This window comes from Oryzias latipes, chromosome 20 (genome assembly GCF_053564925.1).
Source record: "Oryzias latipes strain Hd-rR chromosome 20, Olatipes_Hd-rR_3.1".
Lineage (NCBI taxonomy): Eukaryota > Metazoa > Chordata > Actinopteri > Beloniformes > Adrianichthyidae > Oryzias > Oryzias latipes.
In genome coordinates, this window is record NC_136256.1 from 4,647,025 (window position 1) to 4,674,607 (window position 27,583).

Genomic DNA, 27,583 nt, shown 5'->3' on the forward strand with positions numbered 1-27,583 from the left:
ACAACGTCTACAAATCAACAATTTTGTTTCATTGATTCTTTGTGATCTGTAAAAAATAAAAATCTACTAATGTTGTTATATTATTTTTAAACTAAATTTCTTGAAGGAGCATTTTAATTTTAAAATGAGCTTTTTAAATGCAAACTTCGGCCCCCGTCAGACCGATCCATGAAAAAATTGTGGGACATTAAACCACCCTGTGGCCTGAAAAAGGTTGGAGAGCACCGGCGTAGACGACATGAGCTCTGGCTCTCACACAAAGCTTCATCCTGAATTAAAAATGGACAACAATGGTAAAAGCATTTTGAGAAATTAGTTAAATTAGATTAGATCGATTGAATTAAATGAGATTGAAAATGTCTAGCCGGAGCAAATGCCTGGGGACTCTTCACAACAGCAGCTTTCCACATCCATGATAGAGGCTCAACAGTGCACCAGTAACTTAACATCTCAGCTATTTGGTTTGATGTGTGGTTTGCACCATGACTGGTGATGCAGAATGTGCAGAAAGATCTGCTGGACAGCTCTTCATTCACTTATGCGTCCATCATATAGGGGCACAATGAGGAGGTTCCCAGAACAACCATCCCTGTGTGTCTGTAAGGCCCCTAACATTCTACTTTAAAGACCCACACAGATGAAAATGGTGGTTTTGGTGTTTTTAACAAGTTCTTGTGGCATTTTTCTGATGATGGTGGACATAGATAAAGAATGTTGAGCTTAAAATTGAATTTTTTAGTATTTCCTAATCCAAATAGTTGAAAAAGAGGATCAGACGAATATCAAATATCTTTATTTGTTGCGTAGAAAATACGCTGGGCGGGCACAAGCTCCCTGCTCCGCTCAGCAATGGGGAGGGGTAGGGGGGCGGGGTTGCTCCACACTAACAAACTCAGAGGTGAATTTCTAATAAACTCCTGCCGCTCTGCAGAAACTAAGTCCTAGAAAGTGACGTTTGTTTTTATTTTGCCCATAAACAGCATAATCATAATTAAAGACCACTTGGAACACTTTGAAAATAGATCAAAAGAGATCAGAGTGAGAATTTAAGTCATCAAGATGGCATTCTCACTGAATATCCAAATGCTCTTCTCAAGGATTAGTGAAAGCCCTTTTTCAAACTTCTTTCAAACAGCTAAAGTTGACATCTTAACCTTTACCACACTGAACTCTCATTTCCACCTTCTATATTCATAATCTCAATAGATTATTAACAATCACTTCTTATGATCATACTTAGGGGATGGTGGGGAGATAGATTGACCAGAAGGTACAGAGCCTCGCTTCACCACAGACTTGAAAAAACTCGCCTTTCAGGTGTCTGTTGTAAACATTAAGGAACTCAAGGCAGACCTATGAGTGCAGCGTCCTGCTGGGGTGTTGGGTTATCGGTGCACAGCTGATCTCCTCACATAGAGGTGAAAACCTGCTGTTCTGAAGAGTCTGCAGACATTTGCTCCAGATGGACGTTTCAGAACTGCTGTGTACCTTATACTCAGACCTATTTTCTTCAACTAATCACTGCTGTGACAACTAAAAGACTGAAAGTTCAAACACAGTTGAAAAGTTTCCAGATAAATGGGAGGAAGTGAATTGAAACCGCAGGGCGTGCGTTGGAGTGCACGGCTGGTGTGGGGTCAGTTTATAGTTTCATGTTTTGACACAAAGTATTTTTGCCTCCTCTTATTCTCGAGGCGCGCAGACCTGCTGAGACTGATGCAGACGCGAGTGGGAGGCAGAGGGAGCGCTCTTTATTGCCACGGAAATGTCCCCATGGCAACCCACAGCAGCAGAATCAGCACCCGGGTGGCTGCTGTTAGAGCGTGCACACCCGTGTGTTTTCCTGGTGCTTTCCAGCCAAACACACAAGCAGTATGTAGGCGTTTTGGGGGCGGCAACCTTCAGGCCCATCCGTCATGTCTCAGCGGAGGGACAGTTACCAGGAACTGTTATGCAACCGCACCTGGGCAAACCGGGTTCACGCAGGTTCTTTGTTGCACAGAAATCTAAAACTCACAGGGGACCTCGGCGTGGTTTCAGCTTTGCAAGCGTCTGACCAACAGCTGAGGACAACTCACACCCACAGACCTTGATCAAAAAATCGGTTTCACTTTAATAAACTTGATACCAAAGCAGTGATTTTTTAAATTCATTTCCAAGTACAAACATGTAGTTATCAGCTGGAAAAGTTCATTTCAGTTTATTTATGAAGCGCTGATTCACAACCGAGGTTCCCTCAAGCAGCTGCACCAAAAACAGCGAGAAAGATCAGCCAAGCAGATGGAGAGATGATTGTTTCGCTCTACTTCTACTAAGCCCAATTACCTTAACCCTAAATACAAGATCCAAAAATAATTGACATGAAATTTAATTAAAAAATAAAATAGAATCAAAAAAGGAAGGCCGACATTTTTTTTATTTAATCATATTTTACAAAAAAGGAAATTTGATTAAATTTTCCACTTCAGCCTTATGAAGAAAAAACACTTTCTTCTGGGTGTTTTTCATTCATGCTGTCATGTTTGTGGAATTTCATTGTTAAAACAAGATCAGAAAAAATGGTCAACTAGAAAAAGTTACATTACAGATTAAAAGCAGAATTCATGACTTGGTGATTCTGAATCATCTCTTCAAGAACTGAAGTTTTCTTCTAAAGTTTCAAAGTTACCAATCTATTTTTTATTTCACTTCACAAAAATAAACATGAAAAAAACTAGAAAGCAATAATAACAATATTCAATTTTTTTTATCAAGTTTTATAGAGGAGTGCCTGTTTTGCATGGTTGTTTGATGTGATCTATGAAAATCCTGCAGCTGTTTGTTTAAGTGAAAATGACAAAGCTGCAGATACAATCAGAGCTGCTGCTCCATCATGCCTCTGAATCACCAAACAGCGGGCAGGATCGGCTTCTGTTGCCCCGGTGATGGGGGAAATGCTCACAACTAAATGACAGGGACGGGTTTGACCCGTGTTCCATGAGGAAAGGAAAGCTGTTGCAGGTTTGACTCCTCCACCAACTCCCCTTCCTTCCCTGCTCCATCTCTCAGGTCCCCACGTCCACCACAGAGCTCAGTACCATGCTGCTGCCTCGGCCTTCATCCACAAACGGCTCGGAAAGGCGAGGAAGAGCACCGAGCGCAACCAGCTACCTCACAGATGCCATGGAAGGTAAACGCTGATTGTTTACTTTCTCCTTCAAGCAGCAGTCCAGCCTGCAGGTTCTTCAGTCTCAACTCAACCAAGGGGAAATTCCACAATAGAAAAATGCCACTGTGCACCTGAAGGAATTAAACCAGTTTTTAGAGCTTTAATTTTTACCTGATATGCACAAATCTCATGTGACGGTGTTAAAACACAGACCTTCACCCACACATTATTATTGAGTTTGTCAGATAAGTGAAACGTGTGTGTGGGAAACACTGGATTTGTTTGTGTGTGAAACAGGCAGAAAAGGGACACTGAAACACGATGAAGGAAGAAAAAGGAGCAGAGCGTCATTGAGGTCAAGTTTAGGCTGAGAATATTCATCTGTTCAGATTTTGACCAACGTTTGTGCAAATCTGTCCACTTTATTTATGTGCTTGTATTTAATGTGTTGTGAGGACTTCCTCTGATAGCAACACAATGCCTTCTGGGTCTTGTAGTTTATGAAGTGTAAGAAGTCAGTTCTGATATGGGGAAACTTGATTTTTAGTCCGCAAACTAAGTTAAACGCAAGATGAAGTTAAGCTTTTATGAGGTTATTCAAATGAACTGAAGATGATTGAATGTCCTCATGAGAACAGCTGTTCAAACTCGTGCGTTGAAGCTGCGCTGAGTCACTTCATCTTCACTCAGCAGTTGTTGCTCCTAAAGAAACAGACTTTTAGAAAGCAAAGTATACAGTGCCTTCAATAATCTTTATTGAATATACAGTACAGACCTGTCTCATTTTTGAGTTGCTAAAATTTAGTACTCGTTTATAATCCATCCATCCCCAAATGGGAATTGTGCAGGTTTAGAAAATGTGACTCTTAATGGGTGTTTACAACTGTATTAGTGGGAGATTCTTGAAGCAATCCTTTTGAGTTCATTTCAGTTGAGATAGTAAAGTTTGAGACATAAAAACATCAGAGATGGAAAATGGAGATGGGGATCAGGCAGCGTGTTCTCCAATGAAACTGTGTTTTCAACAAACGCACATTTGTTTGTTCCAAGTTTTCATTTGACCTTCATTTGTTGTCATTCATCCCTCAGCCTCTGAAATCACTGTCGTTTTCTTTGTCCTATTTTCCTATTGACCTGCAGAGCTGGAGGAGTCACATAAGAAATGCCACCCCTGCTGGTATGTTTTTGCTCACCAGTACCTGGTGTGGGAGTGCTCCCCCTGCTGGCTGAGGCTGAAGCAGCTAGTGAAGATCATGGTGACGGACCCCTTCCTGGACCTGGCCATCACAGTGTGCATTGTGCTGAACACGCTCTTCATGGCCATGGAGCACTACCCCATGACGGAAGAATTCAACGGCATGCTCACCATCGGAAACCTGGTAAGGGTTAGTTAGCATGGCGGTTTGTTCCTGTCTGGACTGTTCCACTGGCTCCAGTTTTCACATCTGAGTTTGTTGTGAGGTCTGTGCTCGTGTATGCGTGGAGGCTGAGCCCCTTTCTTAGGCATTCAAACGTTTAGGGAAATAATAATGTAGTGGAGGGTCCAGTTTCTGTTTTGGTGATTCAGTGATTCTTTTCTCTGAGAGTTTTTTTTGAAACTTTTCCTTAAACAGAGTGAAGGAATGTCCCCCAAAAAGCTCATTCAGCAAACAAACCTGAAGCAAGTTGCTATGCAAAGGTGAAAAAACAACAAGACCCATTTGGAAACCACCTCTGGACATGTGACACCACTTTAAAACTTGAAAACCTGTTGATACAGAGAGGGAAACTGTGTTTGGTGGAAAAAGAAAAGAGAGTTGGACTATTAGAGCTGACAGAAACAGGTCGGGTAGCTTTTAGACCTCTGTGACTAACTGTGCTGTTTGTTCTGTTTGTATGGTAATCGGTTCACCTCAGGTGTGAAAGACCCCAAAGACACTTGTGGTTGTGTGGACGTCAGGTGTTTTCAGCTCAGGCTGCTGGAAGCTGAAAAGAGATGCTAATAAAGAGTAGAAACCTGCAGCTGTTGGTTTCTTTTAGATATGTGATGAGGGGATCATGCTTCTTTGTTTTTCCGAGAGCAGTTGGTCCTCTTAACCCTTTAACGTCTGAGCTTTCTCTCCAGTGTTCACTAACTTTAGTCACCATTACCAATTGTTTATACAATTAACATAATTCCAGCAGATTCTAAAGCAGAGAAGAGCAGGGATGTGAAAAGGCGCTTTTGTCTGCATCAGAATCAGCTTATTCACAGTGATTGAAGAGATCCGGTATGTTTTATTTAAGGGTCACCGGTGACATTTCCAGTGTCAAATGGTTAAGATATGTACAGTATTTGACCTAAACAAAGTTAGATAATACAGAGAAAAAAAATTGTGAATACTAACAGATGAAGTTTTCCTCTGAAGATGATCCAGCACAACTGGAAACTGGAGAAATCTAGAAGCTTTAATGTTTAGGACTTTCAGGATATTTGCTGCCCTATGATGGACTGGCAACCTGTCCAGGGTGTACCCTGCCAACAGTAACCAGGACTGGCCCTGGGAACCCCGTGACCCCAAAAAATGATAGATGGATGGATGGTTGGTCGTTTTTTTTGCTGGACTTAAAGTTTAAAGGAAAGTCTCATGAGTTGTCTGGGTGTCTGAAAGTTGTTTTCCACTTGTACTTCTTCCTTCAGGGAGTGGTGGGCTTTAGTCACAGCTGTGTTTGGGAACCATTGAAACTGCATTCCAATAAGCCCTACTCTCTCCTGCACACTTTTTCTCTACACTAATTTGGGGTTTTGCCATTTCATGCTGTGGCGTTCTGTGCTGTACTGTTGGACTGAGAACTGGACTGAGTGAGTGTGATGTCATCTATTCAAAATGATGTTCTCCCAGCTTCAACAAAAAGGATCAATTCAACCAGCATTTTTTCGTAAGAAAGACGTTGCCATGTTGGAGCCAGACGTAGTCAGTTAGCAGGGACTGGTCCGAGCCGGTCTGAGTCATCGTTTCTATGGCAACCTCAACAATCAGAAGTGAGCTTGTTAGAAGACCACACCCCTTCCCCTGAAAGCTGGCTCCGTAGAATCTGTCAATGAAATGCTTTAAACGTTTGACGTGGGGAAAGCAGGCACCACCTACTTTTATTGAGCCATCTGATTGGTTAGTTTATGACTTGAATATCTTTCACTACAGAAAAAAATTTAAGAAAAAAAGACGATTATCAAGAACATGTTTAAAAAGGTATTAGATCCAGAATAGTTATTCTGACCAATAGAATGACTGACTAACCGTTGTTTATTTCTCTCAAGAAGAACCCGCTGGCTTTTTGGAACCAGTGGGTTCTTCCTGTTTGGAACACTAAAGGGGCGGAGCCATTCTGTCAGGTTCTCATATACAGTGAAGGGTTCCAGTGTGACTGACTGAGGCTGGATGACAGCGTCACCAGACTCCAGGACACCAGATGTAATGAGGAGCACATTTCCATGTTTGAATAATAGCCCCCACAGTGCTCACAGAAATATTCAGCATTCTAGAAAATGCACCTTTAACCATCCCCATTCCCATCAATAAGACTATAGGGATACTGGGAAAAGTTTTTGATCTTACCAATCATGAGTTCTGCAAAGTTAGAACAAGTGCAGCTGATATCAGTTAGCACTGATAAGTGGCATGATTTCTTTCTCAATACAGACAGTTTTCTGCTGATATCCTGGCTTTCTTTGCCATTTTCCCTGCTTATCTTTTGTATTTAATAATTATTTCCTGAGTCATTTCATCTTATTCATGGTGACTCAGTGAGAAGGTCCTAATTCAAATTCCGACTGGGACCGCTCTGTGTGGAATTTGCTTGTTCTACCCGTGCATGTGTGGGTTTTTCTCCAGGTACTCCGGTTTCCTTCCACAGTCTAAAAACATACTTCATAGATTGATTGATTACCCTCAATTGTCCCCATTTGTGGATGTAAGTGTGTGTGGGAGAGCTTGTGTGCCCTGCTACAGGCTGGCAACCTGTTCAGAGTGCACCCTGCCATCACCCAACAGTAGCCAGGTTAGGCCAGCCAGGTAACCTCCAAAGGCTGGATGGGTTAAAAAAATGGATGGAAGGATGGTTTAGCGACATGTGGTGGAAATTTTGTCAGGAGGCCACTTCTGATTGAAATATGTATTAAATACTTATTTTCTCTACTGTAGTTGCCAAAGTGAACGTTCAGTTTAAATGGTTTACTGAACTAGATACCTGTATGTTTTCTGTGGCTGGTCTAATGATCTAGTTACCTGCCAGAATCCCTGTTGAGGCCCGCACACACCGAGACGAATTTCGCGCGCAGTATTCGCCGACGTTTAGCACCTCATTACTAAACAAAGGGCACCAATGTGAGTGTGCACACCGACGCGAAAAACACCACGCGTAAAAGCGTCAATTTTTTTAAAAACGGCTCTGGTTCGTTTTTTTGGTTTGACGCACCACGTCAAAAACTATACGACCAATGAGAATGGCGCTTTTGCACACGTGTCTGGAGCTTCTGAAGTTACAGTAAAACACAACTTGGGGGCGCTCAAACACAAAACTGTCTTGCTGAGCACACATACGTCACGGCGAAGAAGATATACGCCAAGTAGCGTCTACACTGCCGCGAAGAAATAAGATGAAGAAAATGCACTCACTGACGGACATTCTAAAATATCACCGAAAACGCTCATGATACATTTTCAGCTCTTGTACCAGTCGATAAAACTCCCCATGTTCTTCTCTTCTCGTAACTATGTGATGTACCCAAAATCGAGCTACTGGTGCTGGAAATATTCATGTTTTCTTTGTATTATTCTGACAAGCGTGTAAATACTTGCTCTCTTCTTCTGAGTGAAAAGCGACTTTAAGAAGCGTAAAGTTGCGCAGCACCACCTTGTGCACAGGGCGTATTTCTGTTTTACATTAAGCGCCATCTAATGTCAGGGAATGAAACTGCATGTTCGCTCGGCTCACCGTCAGCGAAAATCGCCTGGGTGTGAAACGTGTTGAAAAAACGCTGGCGAATAACGGATGGCGAATATTCGTCCCGGGGTGTACGGGCCTTTAGATTTAATTAACCCCAAGATTTCAATTGAGAAATGGTCATGAACCTCTAATGAAAATTGTTTAAAGATGTCAAGATATTTTTCCAAGCTGAGCACAAACTAAAGAACTCAATGTTTGCTGAAACCTTGACAGTTTAAAAGACATTATATTGTCTGTAAGGTTGCCGAACTACTCAGCTTTAAAAGAGCACACGGTTTCTGACTTGATGAGTGTTTCCTGTTTATATGAATTAACATGAATTTGCCTAAGAAATTCACAGACTGAGATGAACAGAACAGAGACATTTTACAAGACATGTAGAGGTCTAGTAGCTGGATGGTTCAGTTGGCTGTGTGTAGGACCAGGGCATTGGAAACCAGGGTTCAATTCCCAGGGGAAAAAGCTTCACCTCATCTTTTGCTTAACACTGAATGCAGTCTGCAGACTAAAAGTCATGTTTCCCCTTATCAGAAGTGACTTCAGAAACTACAAGTCCTTCATGCGTTCTTGGACAACACCCTTCGCTCTACTGCCTAACTGTGTATCCACAAGGTCTGGTCCTCCCTGTGCCGGTCCCCAGCCTAAATACACTTGCCTTGTGTCAAGAATGGCATCTATCTTAAAAATCTCTGTTAAATCAAATGTGGGAATCAGGGACCCTATGGCAAGCCCTGAAGGGAAATGCCAAAAGGTGAACAACAAGATATTTAGAGACTTGCCTACTTTACAAGAAAAATAACTTTAATAAATGTTGCAAAAAAAGAAATTAAAAGCTTTAATGATAAACTCGTTTTAATACTAAACTTTTGCTTTAGATTTATTTCTCATTAGAAAAGTAAAACATGAGAAATTGTTAACATTTCTATTATAAATCTCCAATTTTAAATCAAATTTAAATTTGGTGAATAAAGATTTAGAACTACAGTGCAGCACAACAGAATTATGGACGGTCTTCCACATATAATTGAACTCCAAATCTTTCACACCTGTGACAAATTCTGGACATGTCACTTGTTCTTCAAATGTAACGATGCCTCTTGTACATCCTCCTATTATCCTGTGGCAGACATCTGTGTCTTTGCCAATTTAGGAGAAGCTTGCTGAATGAATTGAAGTAGCTTTAGGTCAAAATTTGCCCGAGGAATAAATTTCCTGAACGCTGAATAAAATGCAAACAAAAAAAGCTTCAGTGGGTACAAAAAATGTTATTTTAGGCCTTCTTTTAGTTTAGTCTGAAGGAGTTGGGTGCAGACGGTGGCGATCACGCTGCAGTCGGGAGTTTTCTCGAGATCAAAGCTGTAATCCTTGCAGATGTTTACTTTCCATTTCAACAGAGAGCGTGAGCGTTATGTAAGCTGGTGTGTGAGGATCATGTCAGGACACAGCGTGCTGATGGAGTCCGTGTCAGCTGATGCTCTCACTCGCCGTTCAGCTCTGTCCATACTGCACATGTGCACATCTCTACCACACCGTCAGCACAGGCTTTCAGGCTGTCGTGCATGAGCCAGAGCAGCCCCTGACCTGCTGTGTGCTTGTTTTGCTAACATTTTTGTTGGAAAAACGATTTCTTCATTCATTTCAAAGGTGGGTCGTGGGGGGTTGGCTCTCCTTTTGATGGGGCCCTTGGGCTGGGGGGCTGGGGGACTTTTTTTTTTCAGTCAGGAAGCTGGCCCTGAACTGCCCTCCGTCCTCACATGACAACTCATTATCGTATTGGGAAGAGAATCAATCTGCGATGCGGGGGGCTGCCTTACTCTCTACTGGACTTCACGTGGGGTGGGTGGGTGTCTGCCTGAATCCTGGAGCGGGTCTCCCTAGGGGTCCTCGGTTCTTGCAGGAGGATGTTACTTAAATGATACTAACTCATTTGGACCAACTGTGGTGGGAGCTTAAAGACCCACTCCAATAAAAATGGTGTTGTTCTTGGTGTTTGTAACAAGTTCTTGTGGCATTTTTCTGATGATGGAGGACATTTATAAAGAAAAGTAGGTATTGCTTTGTCCAATTTGTAAATCAGGAACAGACAAATAAATACTAATAGAAAAAGAACATATTTTCTACATAGAAAATATGCTGGGGGGCCACAAGCTCTCTGCTCTCAGTTCTCACCAATGGGGAGGGGGAAGGAGGACGAGGTCACTCCACTCCAACAGTCCTGCCCACAACTTTTCTAATGAACTCCTGCTGCTCTGCAGAAACTATGTCCTAGAAAATGACACAGGTTTATTGATTTTGGCTAAAAAATTACAAAATCACAGTTAAAAGACCACTGGGAACACTTCAACAATAGATCGAAAGATGATTTTGAAATACACAGGTTTATGGAACAGAGCTTCTTGACGCTCGACTGGACTGGCCAGGGGACTTTCTAAGGTTTCATTTGCTCATTTTGATTATCTGGAAAGATTTAAAGTTTTTTTTTTAATCAGTTCTTAAGGCAGAAAATTCACTGCAGTGTGACCAAATAAATAATAATCCACAATCAAGTCTAAAATCTCAGAGATAACACATATCCTCTGAGACTACAATTACTTTGTGATTGCTAAACTTCCCGAATGAAATGATTTGTTTTTTGAGGAACAGACACTCAGGTGATTTGGGTTTTGGGGTGTTTGGGAGGATGTAAATCTGCAGAAGAGTTGGGTTTCTCCTCTTCAGAATGTTGTGAGGCAGCTGTGCCGCAGACCTTCATTCCTTCATGGTGGGTCACAGACCAGCTGCTGTTCAGGAAGGAGGCTTGTAGACCAGCAGGGGTACACCTGGCAACACGGTCTGGTTTCAGCAACTGTCAAGCCAAGTTTAGAGAACCTTGGTCCCATGATGATATGAATTTTGATTTGATTATCTAACTCTTGAAGTTTTTTGTCATCATTTGATTGTAGACCTGCTGTGTTTAGATCCCGGCTCTGCTGATGATGCAGTTTAAATCCGGTTTAGAAAGAACACAGATGAACTGATGGAAAAAGTCTGTCACGTTTGAACGCTCTTTAGGTCTTTTCTGGTTCTTCTGTCCCAACTTTATCATTTACCAGCAGAAACCTGATCCCACCTCTGCTCCTGCAGATACAGAAAGTAGTTCCTTTCAAAGTTCCTGTCAAAACTGCTGCGAATTAAAAAAAATACGGCCTCTAATAAGCTCTTCATCTTAATCTTTTCTGCTGTGACTGCTCCACCAGCAGAAAGCCGCCAGTCATTGTGTGTTTGTGTGCGGCAGTGTGTGCTGCTGCTTGCTCATTACATCTGACTGCTTGTGACCAACATAATCACGTGTCTTTCACACACTCAACATGCCTCTGCTGATGTTACTGTTATTAGGGAGTGCTTATGGTCTACATCCTGTGTGTGTGTTAGTGAGCCGGCGGCACACGCACACACACACACACACGCACACACACACACACACACACACACACACACACACACACACACACACACACACAAATGTTCTTGCTTCCCCAAGAACTTTGGTCACTGCATGTGAGATGTTTTTTTCTGCAGAAATGAATTGTTTGTGAGGATAAACTTCAAAGAAACAGTCTCAAAGTCAGATTTAAACAAAAACTCTGCAAAAGAGCATCTGAATGCTGACATCGTGATAGCATGGTTATAGAACATAAAACGATTCAAATCAGAAGCACTTAATAACCTTTCAAATTATTCCAACAATGCTAAGTTATCTTAAAAGGTTGAACACAGACAAAAAGGTAAAGAAAGACAATTCATGCAAAACCCTATTTTTAATTGCAAAAGCTGCTAAGTGAGCTGCTGGAGGCAAAAATTAGCTGAAAAAAAAACCCAAATTCCTAAAAAAAAGCAACGGCAGAGACTGATGCAGTTCCTACAGAGCATTGAGAATTTGGAAAAATTAAGAATGCAAATAATAAAAATCGAAAAAAAAAGTCCCCCTCCGATAATCTTTTGCAGATTTGTTCCCAGTGGTCTTTTAATTCTGATTTTGGAGTTTTTAGACAAAATGGGAAAAAAAAGGGTTTTCTAGGGCATATTGTCTGTAGAGCAGCAGAAGTTCATCCGAAATTCAACTCTGAGTTGTGGACGGGATTGTTGGTGCAAAGCAACACCACCTTTTCTTCCTATCATCCATAACTTAGCTCTCTGTTAACACTCTCTCCCGCTAGCTTACAGCCCTTAACACCCCTATCCTAACATTAGCTGTGCAACAAAAATTGTTAGCAATATTGGAGCTCTTCTGCCATCCAGTTGTGATCCAGATTCCAGGTCAGACGAGGAAAACAAAGACGTTCATGGATCTATTTGTCTGACAGTGGATGATCAGAATGGAGCAGGGAGACTGTGGCCCTAAAAGCGTATTTTCTACGTCATAAATACAATTTTTTAAATACAGCATTTTTTGTCTATTCCTGATTCACAATGATTTGATTAAAAAAAAACTCAGAAATGCAATGTTTTACTCAATTTTCTTTATATATGTCCCCAGTCATGAGAAAATGCCAGAAGAACATGTTAAAAACACCAATAACACTTTTTGAGTGGGTCTTTAAAACAATTAGAAATGATAAAATTGTGAGAGAGAGTGTTTCAATCTGAAGCATTTACCTGAAGAGTGTGCATTTTTCGACTGAATGAGCTATTTAGCTGAACATTTGCTGAACCTCTTGGTTTCTAAAAGGAAATTCAGTTTAATAGGATTAAAAGCTTTTCTATTTCCCATTCAAAACCCAAAAGTGAAAAAGCCAAAGTGCAAGTAGAAATCTGCTGAAGGTTCTGTTGTCATGGTTCCATGACAGTTGAAACAGCTGAAAGACTGCTGGAGTCCTGTGTGCTGAAAAATATTGGAAGAACCAGAAGATCTTAGGAGTCCGTTGACACAGTGACTTGTGGTGTGAGCCCCTAAGACCCAGGAAGCCCCCCAGAAGGATTATAATAACGTTTTTAGGGTCTTGGGTTTACTTCCTAGAACCTAAGATCTGCACACAGATGATGGCAGAGTCAAGAAAAGACGAAGATGCACTAAAACAACCTGGGATGTGCCAAACTGATCTGTGAAGAGGATTTTGCATAATGTGCTGCATGAGCAGCTTACTGTTGTTTTGGTTTGAGGCCAGCAGCAGCTGCTCACTTTTGACAGCTGACCTGTGTTAAACTTCATCAGCCTGATGTCAGCAACGCACTCTGCACACACCGTTAAGATTTTGAGGCGTTTGAGGATCCAGAGGCCACGCTGGAATCGGTGCCACTCTGAGGGAGAAAAGTAAACACTCAATACCTTCGCTTTGATCCACGAGGAAATCATCTAATTCGCTGTCAAATGCCTGTTGGTGCAACATCTCGGAGAAAAGAAGCATCTTGGTCCAAACAGATTTGAGTTTTTTTATGTAGCCTTTTTTAAGTGTTTCTCATTTGCCTCATTCTTGCACATGCACCTGAATGCAACGCAGCTTTTTGTCTGATTGCTCAAACATGATTGAGATTCATCATTTGTTACATCTCTGTAAGGAAATGTGCAATGTCATCATTTTTTATTTGCTTTCATGCGCAGGCGAGAATTTTGACTAATGAGGAAGAGCTAGACTCATTTATGAAGTCTTCATCAGTTTACCCCAAACATATTCAGAGGAGTAAAGACCTGCCATCCATGGTAAATGGTAAATGGTGTATACTTATATAGATAGCGCTTTTCTACCTTCTTTCGAAGGCCCAAAGCGCTTTACAGTCACAGTCCCATTCACCCATGCACACACACATTCACACACACATTCACGCACTGGCGGCGGCTCCGCTGCCAAACACTGGCGCCCACACTGGTGGAGGTTGGCGCCAACTGGCGCCAACCTCCACCAGAGACAAAGTGGGGTTCAGTGTCTTGCCCAAGGACACTTCGACACATGGGCGTGCAAGGCGGGAATCGAACCTGCAATCTTACGATCATGGGTCGACTGCCCTACCGCTGCACCACGGCCGCCCCATCCATCCATCCATCCATCCATCCGTTAATTGATCCATTGATCTATGCATTTATCATCAATCCGTCCCTCAATCTTTCCATCCATCTATATATTTATCCGTGCACTTATGCATCTATCTGCTCACAACATTCAAAACAAACTCAGTGGTCAAATGGTTGGGTGTCAGACCCGTGTCTGGGTGGTTGTGGGCTCAAATCCCCAGTCAGGTATTCCCAGAGACTTGAAAAGTTGGACGTAATGCTTCTCTGCTTGGCATTCAGGATTAAGGGGTTAGATTGGTTGTTTATTAACCACATGGTTCTAAAATCGTGACTTTAGCCCACTGCTCCCCCAGTGGACGGTAAAAACGCAGAGCAGAAACTCTACATACCCAGATGTATGGCAACTGCTGAGCTTTAAGTTTGTTTAATGACACGCCTTTTTTTTGGCTGCTGTACATCAAATACGCTCAATTCAACAATTAAAGGGTGGAAACACTGTGATGTTGACTCTTTAACTTTACTGTGAGCTCTGCTGTAACTTTTCAACTTTGATTGTTAAGATGCATTCATGCATCCATTTTCTAAACTTGCTTAATCCTTCTGGGCTCATGATGTTGCTGGAGCCTATCCCATCTACTGTGGAATGAGGGTTTCTGTGCAAAAGCAGGTACACCCTGGACAGGTCACATTTCCATCACAGGGCCACACAACCACAAAAGTTCACATTCCAACCAAGGGACAAAATAAAGATTTTGATTACCTGTGAAGTTCTAAGCACGAGCAGAACATTCATACTCCACACAGAAAAGTTCCAGCTGGGATTTGAGTCAGGACCTTCTCACTGTGAGGTCAGAGTCCTAAAACATGGCACTGTTGGCTGTTTACTGTTGATAGGCGTTTAAACACAAATTTCTATGTCCACCATTGCTAATTCTTATCATGAATCTTGAAAATTACAAGTGTATATCTTGATGACACAGTAGACTGGAACAACCGTTTTTTAACAATATTGTCGCTGGTGAACACTGCCCTGACTGTATCCAGGTAGATCCGGCATCCCTGAACATCCTCCTCCTCCTCTTCTTCTTCCTGAGAGCCTCTCCTGATGTCAGTAATAACAGCATGATTGTTGAGGAGCTAATCAGCGCACTACAGAGTTAACGAGCTCGTATAAGAGGATCATCTGGGTGTGTGTGCACTTCAAAATCCGAGCATCACACTCACACCAAACAGACCCACTTAGACCAAGGCGGAGGATTCCTCTTTCAAACCCACACACAGGCTGGGAAACCGGCACGTAGCCCATGTCACATCGAGGATCCACTTGGTCCAAAATGAGAAGCAGAAGAGCGGCTGGTGCGACACACAGAACAAACACGGAACACATCACGGAGAGGCGGAGTGGAGCTGCTGAGGTCTGCAGAGGTGGACTGACAGGGGGGCCTGTAAAGATCAAAGTTCCGCTGAGGGACGGGGGCGCTCCAATGTCCTACATCACTAACCAGAACACTTTGGGTGAACTGGTTGCTGGGCTAAATAAAAGCCTATTTTTCCTCTATTTGAAAAGATTACCAAAAAAAGATGTTATTAAACACATGATAGAAACTCGCTAAGGCTTCGAATGAATCTTTAACAAAGGTACCTGGCTAAAAATCCAGTCATAATTTGAATTTGAAAAATGCTCCAGGGTCCTCAGAGAGAGACACATCAGTGCAAAGGCAGGCAAAAACCAGGAAAATGGACTGAAAAGCATCAAGGATGGGTAAAAGACTCACAGCAAGAATGAAACAAAAACTATAGAAACGCTAAATGAAAATGTAAAGCTGAAGAAAGGTGGAAATGAAGGAGCTTTGGCTGCTGTGTGAAGGTGGCTGCCATGCTAACGGTGACACACTCGTAACTTCAGCAGTCGGGTGGCGTTAGGCTCCCTGCTAAGCCGAGCGTGCGCTCGTGTTCAGGTAGCGGGTCAGTGTGCTGCAGCCAAGCCGCTGAACTCCTGTTGGCTTTTAAAGAACTTGTGTACTTTTGTTGGACTTATCGGAGGTGACACATGTGTGCCTGTGTGTGAAGCTAACCTGGTCTGAAATGTCCTACCCTGTAGCGGACTCTGCCCTTCATTTAGCTCTTGTGTCTCAGTGTGTTTGTTTGTGAATCCGTGTGTGTGTGTGTGTCCTTACCTGACTGTCTTTGTTCATACCTGCGTGTGAGTCTGTGCTGTGTTAGCTGTGTGTTGGGTGTACTCATGCCAGCACAGCATAGTTATTTCTTGAAGCATTACAGATGAGCTTCTTATGCAATCATTGTGATGCTTGACAGTAGGAGCCGTTTGAACTTTCATGGAGGTTTATTGTCGGCATCAGTGATTTCTCCCTGAAGTTAACCTCTCTGAATCAACCACACAAAACGGTCATTTGGAAAAAAGATGTGGATGAACTTTGGAGTTGAGTATTGAGATACTGCTGTGCTAACTCTAAACCTCTCAGATTGGGCAGGAGTCCTTGTCTCTGTGTTTTATTTTAAAAAAAAAAGCACTTGGGCTGCAAATGCCACTGCAGTATCAAGAGTCACCAAACATGCTTTTTGTCTATCTATAATTGCTCTTGTAAAGGCTGCGTCCTGATAAACTGCAGAAGGAAGGAGTAATGTGAACTCTGAGCAGTGGTGGACTTAGCAGTTTGGGGGGCCCAGGCGAACAACAACATGGGGCCTTCTGCAGCGGTCGTATTTGTCATTTTTTAAAGGAAGGGAGAGGGAAGACTGACTATGTTATGTCCCCCTGACCAACACACCAACATAAAGCAAGTCTATACAAACAGGGCTTGAATAAAGGATCTGGGACTTTTGAGTCAGAAGAAATCTATGGAAGAAGCTTGCATTCGTTCAATTTAGCACCGGATGACCAAAAGGCTTCATGGAGTAAAAACATTTGAAGTGTTTTGCTTTTAACACCTCAAATGTATTTCAGAGAGTATCCTTCCATGGAAATTCCTACCACTGTGTTTGTATGTCTGAATTCCTGTTTTTTTGTCTGTGTGTGTTTGCCAGGTTTTCTCTGGAATCTTCACAGCAGAGATGGTGCTTAAGGTCATCGCTCTGGATCCGTACTATTACTTCCAGACTGGCTGGAACATCTTTGACAGCATCATCGTGTGCCTCAGCCTCATGGAGCTTGGCCTGTCGGACGTTGAAGGCCTCAGTGTGCTGCGTTCATTTAGACTGGTAAATCACCTCCTAAAACCCAACTCACAGCTGCAAATATCAGTGAAGCCAGTCCATTTCACACTCTGAAATGTCCCCACATTCTGAACCAAATGCTTAAAATAGTTCATTCAGTTTCTCAGTTTGATCCTTGTTAAAGCTGCAAACATTTCCGTGTACCGTATGGTACGCCCTAAAGGATTTTAGGGAGCACCGTCATCGAATGGTCTTTTTTTGAACTTATATCATAAATAAGGGGAGTTAAAGGAAACAAAAAAGTCAGTCAGTCAGACTTTATTAACTACGTTCACAGAAAATTTGTTTCTTACACGCTGCACTTTACCCACACTAGCATATTCACAACGCCTGTAATTCCCAACTGTGTTTTCAACTTTTAAAAATCAGACTGATATCACTAAAACAAACATTACTGTGACTAAGCTAACTCTCAACCTTTTTAGTGACACATACAAATTAAAAAAAGCACAGCTGACACAGCTAAACATCAGCAGCATTGGCACATTTACAATAACGCCCAACATTTTGAAATGCGTTCTCATCAAATTACTTCAACATTAGTTTGCATAACTAGAATGAATCCATACATTAGGTGCTCTGGTTTATAAGGCGCTCCGTTTTTTGTTTTGTTTTGTTTAATATGGCAATGCAAAGAGGACTGTATAAGAAAGTTCAATTGAGGCCTACTTTGATGCTCTAACAACCAAGAAAACTGGACCAAAATTGACAAGGGAAACAAGAAATCATACAAACTCCCACACTGATCCCCACAGCCCGTCCTCATCTGTCTTCATTGATTTCTGGGGCTGTCAGTCAGGGCATTGTCATGCTGAATCACAGGCAAACACACGCGAGTAAACACACACACCTGTTTTAGTTCTTTTCTTCAGCTCTCTTTATATGTTTTCATTGTTTTTCCATCAGTTATGTAAATGCTGGAAACACTGGGATCCTTTGGTTTCTTTTATGAAAAGTGTTTTTGCGGTCACTGCTGATTGTCTTGTCTAAGAACTCATCACTACCTTAGCATTAGAACCGCTGACAGACCAAACCAACTGCACGCTACTCCATCGATGGGAACTGCCGCCAATTTTATGTTTGGTTCCTTTATACCTATTACTTTTATTTTACTGTTTTTAGTAAAAAACATTTTGTGGGACAGGAACTTCAAATTCACAACATTGACTACAGGTAACAGCAAACTTTAATTAAAAAAAGTGTTTGAATTAAAAAATATTCCAATTAACTTTTTTGATATATATATATTTAAAAGATGCTCAGGCTTCACAATGACAAAACTCAACCAGCGTTTTATTTCTATTCAAATAATTTCAATTTTGCAGCACAATTCATATTTTGTCATTTAACAGTTTTGAATTCACAGTTTTAGCTTTATTTAGCAATATACATTGTTTAGTTTAACGACGGTTCAACTTCTTTTATATTCTTTCAGATGGCTTAGGCTTTCATTAGACATTTGGTTTGCTTAAGGTGAACCAGAGTTTGTTTCCCCCGATGATCTGAAACAAATATTCAGTCTGAATGCCACCAAGCAGACCCTGATCTGGGAACAGCTCTTGGACCCATCTTTGGAGGTGTTCCTGGTTCGTCTCCAATGAGCTTTGGGTCGCTCTGAGATTCCTCAGTCGGAGTTCAATCCGTCTTCGGAGCAGAACAACTAGACCAAAATGGCCACCGTAGCCGAGAGTAGGAATGTAGCAACGGATGAGCCGCGGATTAACATAAAGCATCAATTGTTGTGTTATCAAGCAGAAAAAAAGGGTCCAATTGTTTATTTGGTAGAACGTTTATTTTAACACACCAGAAAAACGCCTCTTACATGCTTTTGTGTCTCTCATCATGTGACACCAGTGGCGGCTACTGGTCTGTCAGAGAGGGGAAGCTCATTTTCGGCCTACATCATAAAATTGTCTATTTTTTTTAAAATAAATTCTGCCCTACATTCCTTTTCAAGAAAATAGTAATATAATTTAAAGCAATATAACACAATATAATCACAGCAATATAATTTAAAAATGTTTGGACGGAGCAATTTAAAAAAGGATCATGACTGATTTTATGTGGGCTTTCTTGATAAAAATCTATTTTTATTTAATCTTTTAAATCTTGTTTTTATTTATTCATATTTGTTCAATTATGTTTATTGCTACACAAAAAACAAATATATAAACATATTTGTAGAATAAATGAATGAATAATTTATTTTTGCTTATTGATCTGCGTAAATCTGTGCAACGTCACTGTCGTCTGGTCCTCAGACATCAACAGGAACAGAATGACAAGCTTTAGTCTGTAACAGGATGGTCCCATTGATCCCAGTCTGAAACAGAACAAACGCAAGGTTTGGAACTCGATCCGGATCAAATTAGGTGGACTTGATCTGGAACAAGGGATTTTTTCAGCCTGATTACACCCTTACACTCTCTGCTAATTAAGCATTAAAACAAATTCATGGATGCGTTTTGGTTTTTTTATTTAACTAAATTTATTTTAGGCTTCTACTATTTTTTATACTATATTAGATCTATATTATTTTATACTTTCTTCATTTGATATAAAGAATACATGCAGACTCAGTGAGTTCCAGATGTGCTGTTAATTAAAAAGCTGACATCATTGTCCCTCCACCACTATGCTGTTGATGTTTTATTTTTTTTGTCCTAACTCCATCAAACCTTGGGTCCAAAGACATTGTTTGGCCGCAGTTACAGTGTATATGCTGTATATTGTATATATCTTTAACTCCGTTTTTCTTCTCCACAGTTGCGTGTCTTCAAGCTGGCACGTTCATGGCCAACTCTCAACACCCTAATCAAAATCATCGGGAACTCTATAGGTGCTCTCGGTAACCTGACGCTCGTCCTCGCCATCATTGTCTTTATTTTTGCCGTGGTGGGCATGCAGCTGTTTGGAAAAAACTACCAGGTGATGTTCCTCATGTAACAGAAGGTCTGACGGTTCTATGGTCTGTTGACGAAAAGTTAACTCTGGCGCTGGTCTCTGCGTTGATTCAGGACTGTGTCTGTAAGATCTCGAAGGACTGCAGTCTTCCTCGCTGGCACATGAAGGACTTTTTCCATTCCTTCCTCATCGTCTTCAGGGTGCTGTGCGGCGAGTGGATTGAGACCATGTGGGACTGCATGGAGGTGGCGGGGCAGCCACTTTGTATCCTCGTCTTCATGTTGGTCATGGTCATTGGAAACCTGGTGGTGAGTTAAATCTTCATATTCTTTCCCCTCTACATGAACCATTGTGCGGAGATGGGTCACGTTGAGTTTGAGGGAAAGCCTTCATCTCTGTGGGGTTTGTTTGATTTACTTTGGTTATATGTTCCCCGCTGATTGAAATATCCACAACCTTTTTTGTTGTTGTTTTTTTGCTCTGAAAATGTGCTGATGAGTTTATCAGTATCTTCACATTGTTGTTCACGTTGAGCCACACAAAGCCAAAGCAATCATCACAACTCATGGAGCATTGACAACTTCTCAACTGCACTCAAGGATTTTCACCTTGTTTTTTGGTCAATGTGATTGGTCCAGACCAGGGCTGCCCAACCCCCGGCTTCCAGGTCCACCAACCTGCCTGTTTCCCAGCTCTCCGTGAACCTTTTCCGGCTGATTACCTGGATCAGGTGTGTTCAGTCAATCAGAACATGGAAACAACCGAATCAGCTAATCAGCAGAAAGAAGTGCAGGGAGAGCAGTGAAACAGGAAAGGTGGTGGCTCTCCGGGGGCCAGGGATGGGCTAGCTCTGGTCAAGGTTATGCTTAAACATTTATGTGCCCTGCTCTCTGGCTGCCCTAATGGGGAAGGCTGCCCTAACAGCGCAGGTCGATTACGTGGACTTTAGAGTCTGGTATTATCAGTCAAAATGGCTGGAACTACAACCAAAAGAAGACTGTAAACAGCCATGTGCTCTACAAAAGAGCTAAAAATAAAGTGAAAGTTTAGCTTTGTGAACCGACGTTACTTTGTGCCTGCACGCCATCCATCTTCTAAACCCACTGAATTCCTTTTGGGGTCACTGGGTTGCTGGAGTCTACCCCAGCTACTATTAGAAGAAGCCAGGGTATACCCTGGACAGGTATCTGTGGCAGGGCCACACTCACAGACACACCTAGGCATAATTTTGAATAATAATTCAACATATGAAGAATGTTTTTGGAGGGTCAGGGAAAGCCAAAGAAAACCATAATGCAAATTCCACACAGAAAGGTCCTAGCTGGATTCAAACTAGGGCCTGTGAGATGAGAGTACTAACCACTCCACCATGGGGCTCCAGCCCACAAACTATTCTTGTTGTCATTCATCAATAGGGAATCAGATCAGGCCTGAACCTTAGGTGTAAATTGGATTGGCGGCCGTGGTGCAGCGATAGGGCGGTTGTCCCATGATCGTAAGGTTGCAGGTTCGATTCCCGCCTTGCACGCCCAAGAGTCAAAGTGTCCTTGGGCAAGACACTGAACCCCACCTTGCCTCTGGTGGTAGGCGGGCGCCTGTGTTTGGCAGCGGAGCCGCCACCAGTGTATGAATGTGTGTGTGAATGTGTGTGTGAATGTGTGTGTGACTGGGTGAATGGGACTGTGACTGTAAAGCGCTTTGTCCTTGTAGAAAGAAAGGCGCTATACAAGTATACGCTATTTACCATTTACCATTCTGAAGTCTTTAACCTTTTAACAAATCTGATGCCTTCATAACACACAGTCTTTGGCAAGCTGTTAACTCTTCAATCATTCATGCAATTACTGTGAATCAGCTGATTCTGATGCAGAGAAAAGCGTTTTTTCACCGATATGGAACACATTATTAACGTAATGTGTTGCATTACAGCTTTTCTCTGTGACAGAATCAGCTGATCTTCGTTGGATGCGTAAACATTTCAGTCAAGTGTTGCACATCAGTGCAAGGCTGCTTTCCCCCACTTCAGAATCTGATGGAAATACTTTAATATGTTAACAGTTGAAGAGTTATAGTAGTTAAAATAATATAAAGACTGGAGATAAAGGGGGTTGAAAAGAATTTATTGGGATTTGGCTACATTGTAATACATTGATATTTTTAATTTGACTGCTGTTAAAAACTGATTCCAGGACTTTAGGTTGAGAATTTAAAGGGAGCTGTTATATAGGTACTAAATCCCTCTCTGGAACAGACTAAACAAGCAAACTTGATCAGCATGAAACAAGAACCTGATTTATTTTCACCTGAACCCTGTTAATGTTCAGTTTACCGTGAATGCAGTGACCTGAGACTCATGAAAGAAGGAAATGTCTTATTTTTTATGTTTAAAAAAAGTCTCAGTCCAGAAATTGAATATCAGTTAGGAAAATGCATTGATGGAGAGCAGGCACTTGTGAATACAGTCAGCTGCTTTTTGTATGTATTTCCTTGCTGGTTACAGATGGTTTTCTAACTGTTTCATTTTTCCAACATGGTTCCTCTCTCTACTCTGCAGAGTACACTTTGTCTAAGTTGCAGTTGTGATGTTTTCAATGATAATAATAAGGCCAGGGATGGTGACCGATTTGTTCTGACATATACTCTCTGATTGGCCATCATAGAGTATGTTATGTTTTTCAATAAAATCATTAAGAAATAGATTTAAAGAGTTTTTCCAAAATTTTGGAGAACTGTGGCAACAAAGAAACTGGCCTGTAGTTTTTAAGTGATGCTTGTTCCTGGTTTTGTACAAAGGGTAGGACTTTAGCTATTTTGATTGGATCTGGAAATTAGCCTGTTTTGGAATGATAAAGAAAAATAAATAATGCACGCTTTTGCTTTTGTCAAGAGGTTGTTCAGTTTGTGGCAGGCCTTTCCTTTATGTATTGTAGATCAGACAAATGATTTGTGAATTTAAGGAATCGTTTTCTAGCTGAAGGAGGGCCGTCTTTGCAAGGTTCCTGCAGAAAAATGACTCAACAGAAAATTTGGCGAGCATGGCAGTCTCTGTTGGATTTGGTTTAGTTCAGTGACTCACAGAGGAAAAAAATCTCCCATGTTCATATGGGAGAAGTACCCCCCCCCCCCATGCTATTTGGAAGGGGGGGGTACTTTAGCAGGAGGAGAAACAGTACTACATAAAGGAGGTAATATACTAGTTCTTAAAATCCTCTGACTCCTAAGTCTCCATAGCGACCTTTCAATAGAGATGTTATCACTATTTTTTTTATTTTAGGTAAAGGTAATAATTAACCGACTTAATCGATTAATCAATTTTTATTTCTACGATCAGACAGATCGATATAAAATTTTTTCTAAATAAAATAAAGTGATTATATCGATATTGGAAAATATGATTTGCATTAAGGCATGGTAAGTTTATTTTACCATAACGTATAAACGATCAAGTGCATCACAGCGGACAGCACACAGGATAACAGCAGAAAGGATCAGTCGTCCCTTCAGTCCAATGTAAATGCTAAATGGCTTATACTGATGTAGCACTTTTCTACCGTCTTTGAAGAACCAAAGGGCTTTACAGTCACAAACCCATTCACTCATTGACACTCACAATCACACACTGGTGGCGGCTCCACTGCCGAACTGGCGCCAACCTTCCACCAGAGGCAAGTTGGGGTTCACTGTCTTGCCCAAGGACACTTCAACAGATGGGCGGGCAAGGCGGGAATCGAACCCACAATCTTCTAATTGGGGGTCGACCGCCCTACCATTGAATGCCGTGTGGAATTCAAAATGTGGCAACACTTTGAATTTATCAAAGTCATGTGACCACACAGTGTGCTAGAATATTCTAAGAATGTTCCCTTTGGAATATTTGGATGTGGAAAAGAAACAGTGGGCTGAACTTTAGTAAAACTAACATGTGAATGAATTTGACATTCATTCTAGTTTACTTGATAAAGATGTTCTGGATCCATTTTAGGTCAGTCAATCAGATCATTCAAAAGGAACCTATATTGACTATAAAATTAATCAATATTCTTTAAATTAATTAGGAAGTTTTACATGAGATTACCGAACAAACATAATTAAAACGGAAATTTTCTTTCTCCCCTCTGTTTTTTGCTCCTTCATCCTCTCGCCTTCCTCCTCTTTTTCATTGTTATTGTTAATAATACACAGGGGTGTGTGTGTTTTTCATATTCACCAGTCAGTTGATCATGAAGTGTGTGTGCAGCAATAACAGAGTCCCTCATCTATTTAGCTTAATGGTCTCATGGATATTTAATAACGAGGTTGATATGCCTGACAGCTCGCAGCCTCACAAACACACACGCTGCAGTCAACAGCCTCTTATTCTTCTCCTGTCACTGGCAGGAATTGTATCTCCTGCTGCAGAGGGGTACGCTGACCCGACTCTCTAAATATGCCTGAGCACGTGTGTGCGCACGCATTTGCGCGCATGTGTGTCGTGATGACCGAACCTTTCCCATTCATGTGATTTATCCCTTCTGAAATGGCCTGATTGTGCTCACCTCAGCTCATGTGCATGTGAAGGCATTTGTGCATGAATGCATTCAGAAATTAGGAAATAAATACAGAGAGGACGAAACACACAAAAGGGGAGCAGAGGGCCTGGAGGAAGAAAGGAAGGAGGAACAGAAAAGGAAGTTGGAACAAAAGGGGATGAATATGGGGGATGAAAGAAGCAAACAAATGAGAAAGAAAATGTGGGATAAGATGAAGCAGAAGGAGGGCAGAAGACATGAAGACTGGAAGAGGAAAACTAAAAACTGAAATGAAATAAGGCTTCATGCATTGACACACCCACTGGCTGTTCCAGCCAGCAAAGACGGTCCACCGATGACAGAATCGATTAGTTTCCCTGCTGAAGCAGCTCACAAAGGCAGAGGGTGCAGGGCTGTTGTGTCAAATTTGAATTCAAATTCAAGTTTTAAGCAAACACAGGCGAGTCAGAAAACCGTTTTCGCTCTGGAGCAACTTAAAGGCAAACCACAAGTTTGGCAAAATTTTAGATGGAAACCATTCACCTTTTTCACTTCTCTATTTGTAGAAAATGTGTGTTGGAATTGATCACCACAGTCATTATTTAACTGTGTGACATCATCCTGTGAGAGGAGGTTTTACAGTATTAAACTCTTCAAACATCTGAAGTAGGGTTGTGCCGATGGACGATACCATCGTCCATCGTGATGGGTGACTGACCTCACGATGGAGAGACACCGTCGTGATGCCACGCCCCCGCCACGCTGCGAGTCGACACCATAAGCCGCGGTCACATGTGCGAAATATCATGATCGGCTCAATGGTCGGATTAGAATCCAACCGTGTGCATGAGCCCAGAAAAACGTTTTCCGATTATAACAAACGTTCACATGGGTCACACTTTCGGTCGGAATAAATCATTCGCACATGCACAGTACTGTTTGAAATACCGGAAGGGGAAATGAGTTTCTCTGAGAGGCTACATACATAGAGATCTGGCAGCTCCGTAATATACTAGATTATCTTCTAAACGTGCTTTTATTAATGTTACGGTTATTATGAAGTGCTTATTCGCTCATCATTTTAATCCGTGTGGTCAGTGCTTTTCCTGCTGAAGAACGGAACCGGAAGAAGGCGGGGCTAGAGAGGCTAACCCGCGCTAACAACATTTAGCCTAAGTTTGATGAACATAAAATCCATGCGGGAAATGCTGTTATCTTCAGCTTGGTTGAACGTAAATATGTGAGAATAACATCAGCCTTTATTTTGTCGGGACACGACTGTAAACACAAATACACGTGATTGTTTGAACGGTTTCTAAGGACTGAGCGACATTTCTGCTACACACCGCCCCATAGCCGCTGTGTGAGCTGACGGTCCGAGTTCTGCCCGGACACACACTTTTACCGGAAGAACCGAATCTCCTGAGTTCGGTAGCTCGTTCACCTAGAGCTGCGGGACATATCACAGTGACAGTCTGAAGTCTCCCACACATAGCGCACACATAACAAAGCATCCTCCCTTCCCCTCAAACACAAAGCTGTAAGTCCGTCTGTTCTGCTCAGACTCAGAGACACGGTCGCTCGGTCCACCTGACAAGTCAAATGCAAGAGCGGACTACTTCTTTTCTATTTTGTTTATTTATTTATTTTTGTTAAAGTCAATTCCCTCAGTTTATACTGCATCATCACGGATGAGTCATTAGTTGGGAAATAAAGTAAACAAAGTAATAAAGTAAAATAACGAATAATAATTATATGAAAACGAAAAATTAAAAATAGCCCCCCCCCGACGATATCATCGTCCATCCCGATGATTTGCTGCAAACATCGTCAACTGCCAATTTAAGGGACATCGCCCAACCCAAATCTGAAGTTTTCTCCAATGTTTTGAGAACTATTCTGTTTTTAAAACCCCAGACTGGGAAGAAAAAAAGTTATGCATAGAATTAGGTCGTTTTCAAAGGTTTGAGCAAGAAATAAACGGCACTGTGTTAGTCAAATCATTAGACTTGTTTATTTTGTGATATTGGATGGAAAAGATCAACACAAGCAAAAAAAAAAAAAGGCCCAACTCTATCAATAAATCTGAAAGACGAAGGCTGGCTTTGTTACATCAACAAAATCGGTTCAGTTAACTCTTATCCATGTTTACTGCAGAAAACAATGTTTTGCTTCTTTTGCTCTCAGTATTCCAGAGACAGAGTGGTACAGTGGAGCAGTGGTTAACTCTCTTGCCCCACACCAAGAAGTTCAAATCCCAGTTGGGTTTTTTCTGTGTGGAGTTGGCATGTTCTCCTCTTGTATGTGAGTGTTTTCTCTGGTTTCTTCCCACAGTAAAAAAAAACATGCTGAGCTTATGCTTTGTCAAATGCATGTGTACGGGGGGTTGACCTGTACTGGTGCTCTGGGTTTTTGGGTTGTTTGGACCCGTAAAGGGTTGTAGGCGATCTTCAGGGGAGCACAGTGTCTTGCAGTTCCCTTGAGTCTTGTGCAGCCACCTTAAGAGACGTCATGAAAATGGAACGTACCATTGTCGTGCGTGTGGTAAGTGTATCGTGAAGTATTTGAAAGGATAATGTAAGTTACATGCACTTATGATTGGTAATTCTATGGGATTACATATAATTCTGTTTTACAGTGTCCTTACACCGCACTCTAGTCATTATTAAGGTTTGAGCAGTGGGACCTTAATGATCGTGTGCAAATAATGCACACATGGGCTGTGCACATGATACTTAGTTGCCGGTAGGACATTCACTCAAACTACACTCTGATTGTCTAATTTCCTAATTTCTAACAGTCTGGCTGCAAGCATAGAGCACATAATGGGCATCCAAG

The 27,583-nt window shown here is 41.7% G+C and overlaps 1 protein-coding gene across 9 annotated transcripts in view; it reads left to right on the forward strand.

Moving 5' to 3' along the window:
• The window catches only part of LOC101167997 (sodium channel protein type 5 subunit alpha), a 254,888-nt gene that overhangs the window by 135,397 nt on the left and 91,908 nt on the right, over positions 1-27,583 (forward strand). For all 9 annotated transcript variants that reach the window (XM_078938898.1, XM_078938896.1, XM_078938901.1 and 6 more), the window contains exons 15-19: positions 3,049-3,169; positions 4,289-4,527; positions 17,145-17,318; positions 20,100-20,261; positions 20,351-20,545. In XM_078938898.1, the coding sequence (XP_078795024.1) occupies positions 3,049-3,169; positions 4,289-4,527; positions 17,145-17,318; positions 20,100-20,261; positions 20,351-20,545 (891 nt within the window). The remainder of the gene's footprint in view (positions 1-3,048; positions 3,170-4,288; positions 4,528-17,144; positions 17,319-20,099; positions 20,262-20,350; positions 20,546-27,583) is intronic.